Raw genomic sequence first — 10,618 nt, forward strand, 5'->3', positions numbered from 1 at the left:
TACCCGCTGAGCCATCTCACCAGCCCTACTTAGTTATTTTTTAATAAAAACTTTTTTTTAAAGACTTATTATTATATCTAAGCACATTGTAGCTGTCTTCAGACACACCAGAAGAGGGCGTAAGATCTCATTACGGATAGTTGTGAGCCACCATGTGGTTGCTGGGATTTGAACTCAGGACCTTTGGAAGAACAGCTGGTGCTCTTTAACTGCTGAGCTATCTCACCAGCCCTATTATTTATTTTTGAGACAGGGATTCTCTGTAGCCTTGGCTGTCCTGGGACACCCTCTATAAAACAGGCTGGCTTCAAACTTATGTTGATCCACCTACTCCTGTCTCAATTGCTTGGATTGAATGTGTACAATACCACTGGCCTTAAACTTTTTTCTTTTTAGGTTCATCTTTAGGGTATGAATATTTTGCCTGCATGGATGCATGTGTACTATATGCCCACGGAGACCAGAGTGGGTCATCAAAAGCCCCTGGAATTACAGTTTGTGAACTAGCTGGCTTTTTTTTTGTTTTGTTTTGTTTTTCAAGACAGGGTTTCTCTGTGTAGCCCTGTCTATCCTGGAAGTCATTCTGTAGACTAGACTGGCCTTGAACTCAGAAATCAGCCTGCCTCCCAAGTGCTGGGATTAAAGGCGTGTGCCACCCCCCCCCCCAACCTAGCTGGCATATTGTTACTAGGAATTGAACCCTAGTCCTCTGCAAGAATAGCAAGTGCTCTTAACTGCTGAGCCATTTCTCCATCTCCAGGCTTCTTTTTGTTTGTTTGTTTTTGGTTTTTGGTTTTCTGAGACAGTGTTTCTCTTTGTAGCCCTGGCTGTCCAGGAATTCACTCTGTAGACCAGGCTGGCCTCAAACTCAAAAATCCACCTGCCTCTGCCTCCCAAGTGCTGGGATTAAAGGCTTGTGCCACCACTGCCTGGCTTGTTCAGAGTTTATTATATTGTCAACAATGGCAGTTAAATCCAAACCCAAATGGGCTCCCTTAGTCTTTATGGGTGAGAAGCTAGGATAATGGTAAACACCTAGTCTCAGTTATTCTGGAGGGTGAGGCGGGAAGAGCACTTGAGCTAAGAAGAGCCTGGGAAGTTTTGCTCAAAAACAAAATCAAGGTGTGGTGGCATACCTGTAATCCTAGCACCTGGGAGGTAAAGGCAGGAGGATCAGAAATTTAAATTCATGAGACTCTACCTCTATAAGCAAACAACAAGCAGGGAAACGAAAAAAGAGAAACACGCTGTACTTTTAAATTTTATTTTCGAAAAAAAAAAAAAGAAAATCCGAGAGACAGTGTCGTCATTTAGCCCTGGCTGGCCAGGATCTTGGATTGTAGCCCAGGTTGGCCTCCAGTGCTTTGGATTACAAGTGTGAGTCCCAACTGTCAGATCCATGCTTCGGATCCATGAGTTGCACGTTTATACTTTGATGTTAGAAAAAATAATGAGATTACAGTGTAAATGAAACTCCCAGGAAGCTTTCATGCACCCATGAAGCCCCTGGGGGAGGAGTGGGGTGAGGGAGGAGGTTGCGCAGAGAGCAAGCCTTTTACCTTCGGTGACCGATGCGACGCGGAACCAAAGTACTACGGCTCCAGACTTACCCGGACTGATTTTCCTGAGAGGCGGGGTCGCTAGTTTCTGTCGCGTTTCCAGTCAGCGCGCATGCGTCGCCTGTACTTCGCCGCTCCCGCCTCAGGCTCCGGGTAGGGCTCCGGGATGTCCGCGTTGTGCGACCCTCCCGGGGCCCCAGGGCCACCCGGGCCTGCCCCCGCCACCCACGGTCCCGCGCCTCTCAGGTAGTCAGAGCCCCTGGTATCTCCCCTCATCGCGCGGCCCCGCGCCGATGCCCAGCCTTCTCCACAGAGAGCTGGATCTTACCTTGAGAACCCGCGTCAGGGTTCTCAGAGATTCTGGTCGCGTCTTCCCGGAACTCAGGGACCGCCTCACTGAAAACTCTTGGCTGCAATGCCTGCCCTGCCCGTAGTTCTGCCTCTGCCGAGACCTCAATGCCTTCTTAGGCCGGCCTTGCTTTGCCAGCAGTTGGGGACATCAGCACTCCTGAGAACCCTTTTACTCTGAGGAGGCTCAGACTCCATGGAGAGTGTCTTGGGAGCCAAGGCTCGGAGCCTTAATATTTGTCCTAGCCTTCCCTTTGCACACGTCCCTCGTTTTGAGGTGTCTTTTTATTTTTGATCAGAGGGAGGGTACAGAACCTTAGCTGCCCAGAGAATGCGGTTGTGTTTGACAGAAAAGACAGTAGTAAGAGGGAAGGGGTTTTACTTTCTCAACATCGTCTTCTGAGACTCTTAAGATAGCTTATATATTTGGGGAGGGGGAGAATTGAAAGGCTTATCTTCTGTGCCCGGGGGACCCTCTCCCATTCTTGGCACACTGCAGGCATTTAATTCAGTGGGTGTGTGATTAGGACTCTCTCTCTCCCGCCCTCCATTCCTTCCTTTTTTTGAGACAGGGTCTCTCTATGGATAGACATAGCTGTCTCAGAATTCATTATGTATTCTAGGTTAGCTGTGAACTCAGATCTGTCTGTGTTGGAACTGAAGGTTTGTGCCATCAGTTAAGGCAGAATTCTTGTACAGTATGGAAAAGCACACATTTGGGACAGAGAGTTTTTAGTAAGGTTACAATTTTCTGTCCATTGAGAGATTTCAGGGTGCTTGTGCTGTAGAGAGGAGCTGGGAAGATGTTAAAGTAGGTATAGAATCTCAGTATATTTAGTTAATTCAACAATTTTTTCATTGAGTACTTCCCATATACCAGCACCTTAACAAAAGGAAATTCTGTTTTAGGAGCTTAGAAATGGTCCCTGCCTCTTTGGAATATTCATCCAGGTTTCTTAACTTTTTGTTTGTTTTGTTTTGTTTTTCGAGACAGGGATTCTCCGTATAGCTCTAGCTGTCCTGGAACTTACTCTGTAGACCAGGCTGGCCTCGAACTCAGAAATCCGCCTGCCTCTGCCTCCCAAGTGCTGGGACTAAAGGCATGCGCCACCACTGCCCAGCCTGGTTTCTTAACTTTCATTTCTTTATCTTTAAAATGGGATAGTAGTCTAATCGTATTGTCAGGATTGAAAAAGTACTGGTGAAGTACTTAAAAGTGGGGTGGTAATGTAGCTTAGAGATAGTGCTTACTATGCCAAAAGGCCTGGGTTCTATACCCACTACTAAAAAAGAAAAAAAGAACGTGGATATTTGAAAGATAATCTACTATTTGTATGATTATTGTTGCTGGAAGAAAAAATTTCTTGAATGATCAAGGTGAATCAGGAATTAGTATGCTTCTAAACCTTCATAAATTCTTATTATTCTATTATTACATAAAAAGAAACCAAAGTTCATGGGAGGAATATAATTTGTTTAACATCTCCCAGTGTTCTGATTCGCTTTTTTTTCTTCTTCTTCTTCTTCTTTTGCTTCCTTATAGTGCTCAGGAGCTGTCCCAAGAAATCAAGGCTTTTCTGACAGGTGTAGACCCTGTTCTGGGCCATCAGCTCTCAGCTCGTGAACATGCTCGATGTGGTCTTCTCCTCCTCCGTTCTCTGCCACCTGCTCGGGCTGCTGTGTTGGACCACTTGAGAGGTGTTTTTGATGAGAGTGTCCGGGCCCACCTAGCTGCCCTAGAAGAAAGTCCTGTGGCTGGTCCACCTCACCTCCGTCCACCTCCATCATCCCATGTCCCTGCTGGTGGACCTGGCTTAGAGGATGTGGTGCAAGAAGTGCAGCAGGTGCTGTGCGAGTTTATCCGGGCCAACCCAAAGGCCTGGGCACCTGTGATTAGTGCGTGGTCCATTGACCTCATGGGACAACTGAGCAGCACATATTCAGGTCAGCATCAGCGTGTTCCCCATGCCACTGGCTCTCTCAATGAACTGCTGCAGCTGTGGATGGGCTGTAGGGCCACCCGCACATTAATGGACATCTATGTGCAGTGCCTCTCAGCTCTGATTGGTAGCTGCCCAGATGCATGTGTGGATGCCTTGCTGGACACTTCTGTCCAGCATTCCCCACACTTTGACTGGGTTGTGGCCCATATTGGCTCTTCTTTTCCTGGCACCATCATCTCCCGAGTCCTCTCTTGTGGCCTTAAGGACTTCTGTGTCCATAGCGGGGCTGGAGGAGGAGCTAGTGCTTGTGGTGGAGGTTCTTCTCAAACCCCCTCTACAGACCCCTTCCCTGGATCTCCTGCCATCCCTGGGGAAAAACGGGTACCGAAGATTGCCTCAGTTGTAGGCATCCTAGGGCACCTGGCTTCCCGCCACGGAGACAGCATCCGACGGGAACTGTTGCGCATGTTTCATGATAGCTTGGCAGGGGGTACTGGGGGCAGGAATGGGGAGCCGTCTCTTCAAGCCACAGTTCCCTTCCTACTGCAGCTGGCAGTCATGTCACCAGCTTTGCTAGGCACAGTATCTGGAGAACTTGTGGACTGCCTCAAGCCCCCAGCAGTGCTAAGCCAGCTGCAACAACATCTGCAGGGGTTCCCCAGAGAAGAGCTAGACAACATGCTAAACCTGGCTGTGCATCTAGTGAGCCAGGCCTCTGGGACTGGTGCTTACCGTCTGCTGCAGTTCTTAGTGGACACAGCTATGCCTGCTTCAGTTATTACTACCCAGGGCCTGGCTGTGCCAGACACCGTGAGAGAGGCCTGTGACCGGCTGATCCAGCTGCTATTGCTACATCTACAAAAACTGGTCCATCATCGGGGAGGGTCTCCTGGAGAAGGGGTGCTGGGCCCACCCCCACCTCCTCGTCCAGTGCCCTTTCTTGATGCATTACGAAACCACGTTGGAGAGCTGTGTGGAGAGACATTACGGCTAGAACGGAAGCGCTTCCTCTGGCAGCACCAGCTCCTGGGCCTACTGTCTGTCTACACTCGACCTAGCTGTGGACCTGAGGCTTTGGGCCATCTACTGAGCAGAGCCCGAAGCCCTGAGGAATTGAGTTTGGCAACTCAGCTATATGCAGGGCTAGTGGTTAGCCTCTCTGGCCTTCTTCCCCTGGCCTTCCGAAGCTGCCTGGCTCGAGTGCATGCAGGGACTTTACAGCCTCCCTTTACAGCCCGGTTTCTTCGCAATTTGGCCTTGTTGGTGGGGTGGGAGCAGCAAGGTGGTGAGGGCCCTTCAGCCTTAGGGGCCCGGTTTGGGGAGTCTGCCTCAGCCTACCTGCCTGATCTGGCTCCTCTCCTACTAAACCCAGAGGAGGAGGTAGCTGAAGCTGCTGCCTCCCTCCTTGCAATATGTCCCTTTTCTTCCGGAGCCCTGTCCCCTTCCCAACTTTTGGGACTAGTGCGAGCTGGGGTACACCGCTTCTTTGCTTCTCTAAGGCTGCATGGCCCTCCTGGTGTGGCTTCAGCCTCCCAGCTTCTTACCCGCCTTTCTCAGACTTCCCCAGCTGGACTCAAGGCTGTCCTACAGCTGCTAGTTGAGGGAGCCTTACATCGGGGCAACACAGAACTGTTTGGAGGGGAAATGGATGGAGACAGTGAGACTCTCTCTAGTGTTTCAACCCCTTTGGCTTCTGCCTCTTTGTTGGACATTAACCTGAGGCACACTGCAGCTGTGCCAGGTCCTGGAGGGATCTGGTCAGTTTTCCACGCTGGAGTCATCGGCCGTGGCTTAAAGCCACCTAAAATTGTTCAATCTCGAAACCATCAAGAAGTGATCTATAACACCCAGAGCCTCGTTAGCCTCCTAGTGCACTGCTGTAGCGCATCTGGGGGCAGTGAGCGTGAGGGTTGCTGGGGGGCTCCCACCCTGAGCCCAGAGGCAGCCAAAGCAGTTGCAGTGACCTTAGTGGAGAGCGTGTGTCCTGATGCAGCTGGTGCTGAGCTGGCCTGGCCCCCAGAGGATCATGCACGAGCCACCGTGGAGCGGGATCTCCGAATTGGTCGGCGCTTCCGGGAACAACCCCTGCTGTTTGAGCTTTTGAAGCTGGTAGCAGCTGCTCCCCCAGCCCTGTGCTACTGCTCCGTGCTGCTGCGGGGGCTGCTGGCTGCCCTCTTGAGCCATTGGGAAGCCTCTCGACATCCTGATACAACCCACTCCCCCTGGCATCTGGAGGCATCCTGTATCCTGGTGGCTGTCATGGCTGAGGGAAGCCTCTTGCCACCAGCCCTGGGTAATATGCACGAGGTGTTTAGCCAACTGGCACCTTTTGAAGTGCGTCTGTTGCTGCTTAGTGTCTGGGGTTTTCTTCGGGAGCATGGGCCCTTGCCCCAGAAGTTCATCTTCCAGTCTGAGCGTGGCCGCTTCATCCGGGACTTTTCCAGGGAAGGTGGAGGTGAAGGAGGACCACATCTGTCTGTGTTGCACAGTGTCCTCCACCGCAACATCGATCGCCTGGGGCTCTTCTCTGGCCGTTTTCAAGCACCTCCACCATCCGCTCTGCTTCGGCAGGGGACTTGACCTTTTCTCTACAAGTTGTGCGAGGTTAAACTGAGAAGAGACTAAGGTGCTACAGAAGGGTGGAGGCTTCTAAGTCCGTACGTAATGAACGGTGTCACATTTTTCAAACCCCACCATTTTTTCTAAATAAAATTTGCCGAGTTGAGACAAACGGTCCAGTGTTTCTATCTAACTCGGAAAGCTGCCAAAAAGCCTGAGAACTCAGAGCCCGGGGCGTCAAGGCACGCCCCATTCATAATATAGAACGTGCTCGACCAATGGAATAGACGTCCGGCCGCGCTCTGGACGAGCCAATCGGAAGGCCGGAAGGGGCGGGCACTAGGGTACGTGGCTCAACGTGCGCAGGGGCGGGTAGGTTCGGGTCAAGGAGCAAACCCGGTACAAGATGGCGGCGATAGCGGCAGTGGCGGCGCGTAGGAGGCGGTGAGGAGCCCGGAATCCGGGGGCGCGTCCGGACGGACGGCCCTAGATCCCCCGAGCCCCATATTGCTTCTTTCTGTATGCCTTCCTATCACCCTGCTACTTCTGGCCTCGCAACGGGCTCTTTGTCCCCGTGGTGGCGGCCTCTGGCTACAGCCTCCCAGCGGCAGATTCACGAGTCGCTGCGATCCTTGTCTATGGGGCTCCTGAATCTCGCCGTGTGGCTTAGAAAGACTGAAGCTGGGTGCAGTCTTCCGCCTTGACCGCTCCCAGCCGCCCCCTCTCCCTTGGCGGCTCCGGGTGGTCAATGCTTTCGTCTCCTTCCTGCAGTGCGCAGGGCCGTCGAGGCAGGTAGGGGGACGAAATGCATCTCAGCCGGTAATAAAGCAGCCTGTTGCCACACTGCTCCTTTTTCAGGATGGAAGCAATGCGATGGGCAGGTCGTCCTGTATTACCTCCTTGCCCTCCCGACCAGCCTTGGCCAGTTTCACTAATGTTCATTTGCTGGGCACGGCTAGGGCAGGGTCCAGTAAGTTCACAGTCTGCATGGATAATGTTGCTCAAACACGACATGTATGGAGTGATTTGGTCTGCTCTCTAGAGTTTTGTAGAGCCTAACAAAGCTTGGAAACACATCAGCGCCGTAAAGTGCGGTACACCTAACGGATGTAAAGGGTCGGGAGAGGCGTGTACTGTCAACAGCAGTGTAAAAAGGGTGAATCATATACTCAAGTTCTTCTCTAATAAACAGATGTGACTTACCCTAAAGTTCATTCTTGACTTTTAGCTTGTGAACATTTCTTGTTTGGGATGCTTAAGGGATCCCTGAATTTCTAGAGCCAACAAGTCATAGTTGAAAATATTCTTTAGAAATCATATCCTTACTGACATCTCTCCAAACCTATTTTAAAGACTTGAAGATAGGGTTCTAGGGAGTATATTTATGTGCTAAACTGCTCACTACTGCTACTTGGGACCGGTGGCTCCAAGGTTCCTGTAAGTAGCCACTCCTCAGGACCAAGGTTGTATCTATGCCTTACGGTTAGGTTTTTCTAGTAGCATTGTCTTCTGCTGTCTTCCAGGTACTTCTTCATCCAGAGTCTAGGGCCCTAGTTCCTAGTGTTTTTCTCACTTCGCTGGCTGCCTTTTTTCACTACTCTTCCAAAATTTCCTGCTTCTAGGGAACTTCGTTAACTGATCCCCTTTAAAATTTTCTTTTGGTGCTTCTGGGGATCAGACAGGGCCTGGTAAATGCAAGGCTTCACCTTGCTGGATGGTAATTTCCTTTAACTTCCACATAGACATGGAAGCTGGATAACTGTGTATGATAGGCTCTGTCTTGGTTTTATTTTGTAGAAGAATCATGTCTTCTGTGTTGCCCTCCCCCAACCCCCTTCTTATTCATTTATATTTTGAGACAGGGTCTTGTCAAGCTAGGCTTGTCTAGTCATGAATTCACTATGTAGACCAGACTTGGCATCAAACTTGTAAGAGATCCATCTGCCTCTGTCTCAAAGTGCTAGGATTAAAGGTGTGCACCATTATGCCTGACTTCCCCCCTTTTTAAAATGAGGTGTTTTTTGTTTTTTTTTTTAACGTTTATTTTGCCTGTGTGTGTAGTGTGCACATATATGTGAGTTTACCTCTGTACCTGTATGGAATGAGTTGGTTTTCCCCTTCCCATATGTGGGTCCTGGATAATCAAGCTTAGGTAATCACACTTGGGTACAAGTGCTCTTATCTACTAAACCTTCTGATGAGTCCCCTCTGTCCTCCCTGGGGAACACATCTTAGTGTGTTCCAGTATTGCTTAAATTAGAGTCACTGGAAGAACTTGTTTAAAGGGTTGGTGTTGCTCTCACTCCTGCTTCTCCACCTTGTCTCTTACCCCCTTGCTCCCCCTCTCCCATTCCCTTCCCCCTCTCTCCATGTGATCATGGCCAGTCCCTCTTCTCTATTCTCTCCTTCTTGCTCCCTTTTTCTGCCTTTGCTACCCTCTTAACTCCCCTCCCCATGCCCTAAATAAACTCTATTCCATACTAAAAAAAAAAAAAAAGACTGGTGTTAGAAGCTGAGGATGTAGCTGAATGTTTGCCTAGCACCAGTGAGACCCTTAGTTCGCTTTTCAACACTGCAAAAACAATTAAAGTAGATAAAACTTCTGGTCCAAGGTTTGGCAGTGTTTGTTTAACACACACAAGTGTTTCTTATTTCAAGATGGGGTTTCACATAGCCCAGGCTAGCCCTCAAACTTAATATGTAACTAAGGATGACTGAACTGTCTTCCTGTTTCTACTTCCCAAGTACTGGGATTATAGGTCTGCGCTACCACACTTTGCTTGGTTCTCTCTCTTCCCTCCCTCCCTTTCTATTTCTCCCTTCCCTTCCCTCCCACTCGAACTTTCTTGCTTTCTCTCTCATTTTCTCTCCTTCCCTCCTTCCCTCTCTCCCTCCCTTCCTCCTTCCCTCCTTCTTTCTTTCTTTCTTTCTTTCTTTCTTTCTTTCTTTCTTTTTCTTTTTTGTTTCTCTTAGTAGCCCTGGCACAGTCATGGAACTTGATCTGAAGACCAGGCTGGCCTCGCACTCCTTCTTTGCCTGGGTTACACATTAACAGACACTAAAATCTGAGAGTCCCTTTTTAGGATTCATTTAGTAGGTAAATAACCCTCCAAACTAAAATCTTATTATTATTTTTATATGTTTTTATTTCCTAAATGCATGTCTGTGTTCCATGTGTATGTCTGATGCCAGAAAAGGGTATTGGATCCCCTGAAACAAATTCAGAAGATTGCGAGCTGGCATGTGGGTACTAGGAATCATACCCAGGCCCTTTTGAAGAATAACTACTGTTCTTAGCTACTGAGCTGTCTCTCTAGCCCCAAACTTATTTAAATGAGGTTATTAGTCCATAGTCTTTCATTTGATGCACATCGTGGGAGTGACAGTTTGTGGTAATCTTGACGGGAGGCTTTTCAGTGCAGCAGGTCTGGGTCTGTTAGCTGATGATTAGTGTACCGTCCTGTGTCTTCTGTAGAAATCTTGGTCTTAGCGTCAGTCAGGACTAAGCTCAAGGCCAGTTGAGTCTTGGTTACTTGTTAGGGATAGGGGATATTTATTTATGCATTATGGTTATTGAGATAGGTTCTCACTCTGCTGCTCATATTAGTCTCCTATGCTCCAGTGGTTCCTAACCCTAGCCTTAGCCTCCCAAATAGCTGTGTACTACAAGCATACACCATGCCATAGGGAGCTTAAACAGATCCTATTTTAGGCCAATTAAATCAGTCTCTGAAGGTGTTACTAGGGTACTGATTCTTTTAAAACTGTAGTCATTTGAAAACTAGGGATACATCAGTTAGCTAGGCTCTTTGAGTTATCATTAGGGCTCAGTGTGTTTTTCAACTGTTACTCTTTTTGGCCTTAGATAGTGATTTGATGGTGATTTGTTTTGAAGTTGCAGAACTGTACATCAAAGGAACTGGGTGTCTAGTGTTGCAGGATCTTAGGAATGTGACTAGCAGATTAGCCCCATCTGACACCTTACCTCTGAAAGGCATAGTTAGCTTTGTTGTTCTGATGTACACACATGATACCACCATATCCTTTGGGATTGGCTGTTACTGTTCCTTTCCTCTGAGAGGCTGATGTAACTACAGTCAATACTCAGCCTCTAAAGGCCAGGCAGACATGCTTTGTCCAGTTTCTCTTGTCTTCTGCAGGGAGAGAGTGAACAAACTATCTCTTCAAGACTAACTTTTCTTTTTCTAG

The 10,618-nt window shown here is 48.9% G+C and overlaps 2 protein-coding genes across 3 annotated transcripts in view; both read left to right on the forward strand.

Moving 5' to 3' along the window:
- Nucleotides 1-1,646: 1,646 nt before the first annotated feature.
- Nucleotides 1,647-6,581, forward strand: Ints5 (integrator complex subunit 5). Its single transcript, XM_031389606.1, has 2 exons — nucleotides 1,647-1,805; nucleotides 3,451-6,581. Exons 1-2 carry the CDS (start codon nucleotides 1,726-1,728, stop codon nucleotides 6,428-6,430), a joined length of 3,060 nt encoding a protein of 1,019 aa, XP_031245466.1. The 5' UTR covers nucleotides 1,647-1,725; the 3' UTR covers nucleotides 6,431-6,581.
- Nucleotides 6,582-6,729: 148 nt separating this feature from the next.
- The window catches only part of Ganab (glucosidase II alpha subunit), a 21,148-nt gene continuing 17,259 nt past the window's right edge, over nucleotides 6,730-10,618 (forward strand). For both annotated transcript variants that reach the window (XM_031389607.1, XM_031389608.1), the window contains exon 1: nucleotides 6,730-6,853. In XM_031389607.1, the coding sequence (XP_031245467.1) occupies nucleotides 6,816-6,853 (38 nt within the window). In that variant the 5' untranslated portion in view covers nucleotides 6,730-6,815. The remainder of the gene's footprint in view (nucleotides 6,854-10,618) is intronic.

This window comes from Mastomys coucha, unplaced genomic scaffold (assembly GCF_008632895.1).
Source record: "Mastomys coucha isolate ucsf_1 unplaced genomic scaffold, UCSF_Mcou_1 pScaffold21, whole genome shotgun sequence".
NCBI classification, from domain to species: domain Eukaryota; kingdom Metazoa; phylum Chordata; class Mammalia; order Rodentia; family Muridae; genus Mastomys; species Mastomys coucha.

Bases quoted from the DNA above. Each gene is read 5' to 3' on its own strand.
- Ints5 (XM_031389606.1), top strand. From the start codon at position 1,726: ATGTCCGCGTTGTGCGACCCTCCCGGGGCCCCAGGGCCACCCGGGCCT. The intron at 1,806-3,450 runs GTAGTCAGAGCC...GCTTCCTTATAG, and splicing joins CACGGTCCCGCGCCTCTCAG to TGCTCAGGAGCTGTCCCAAG.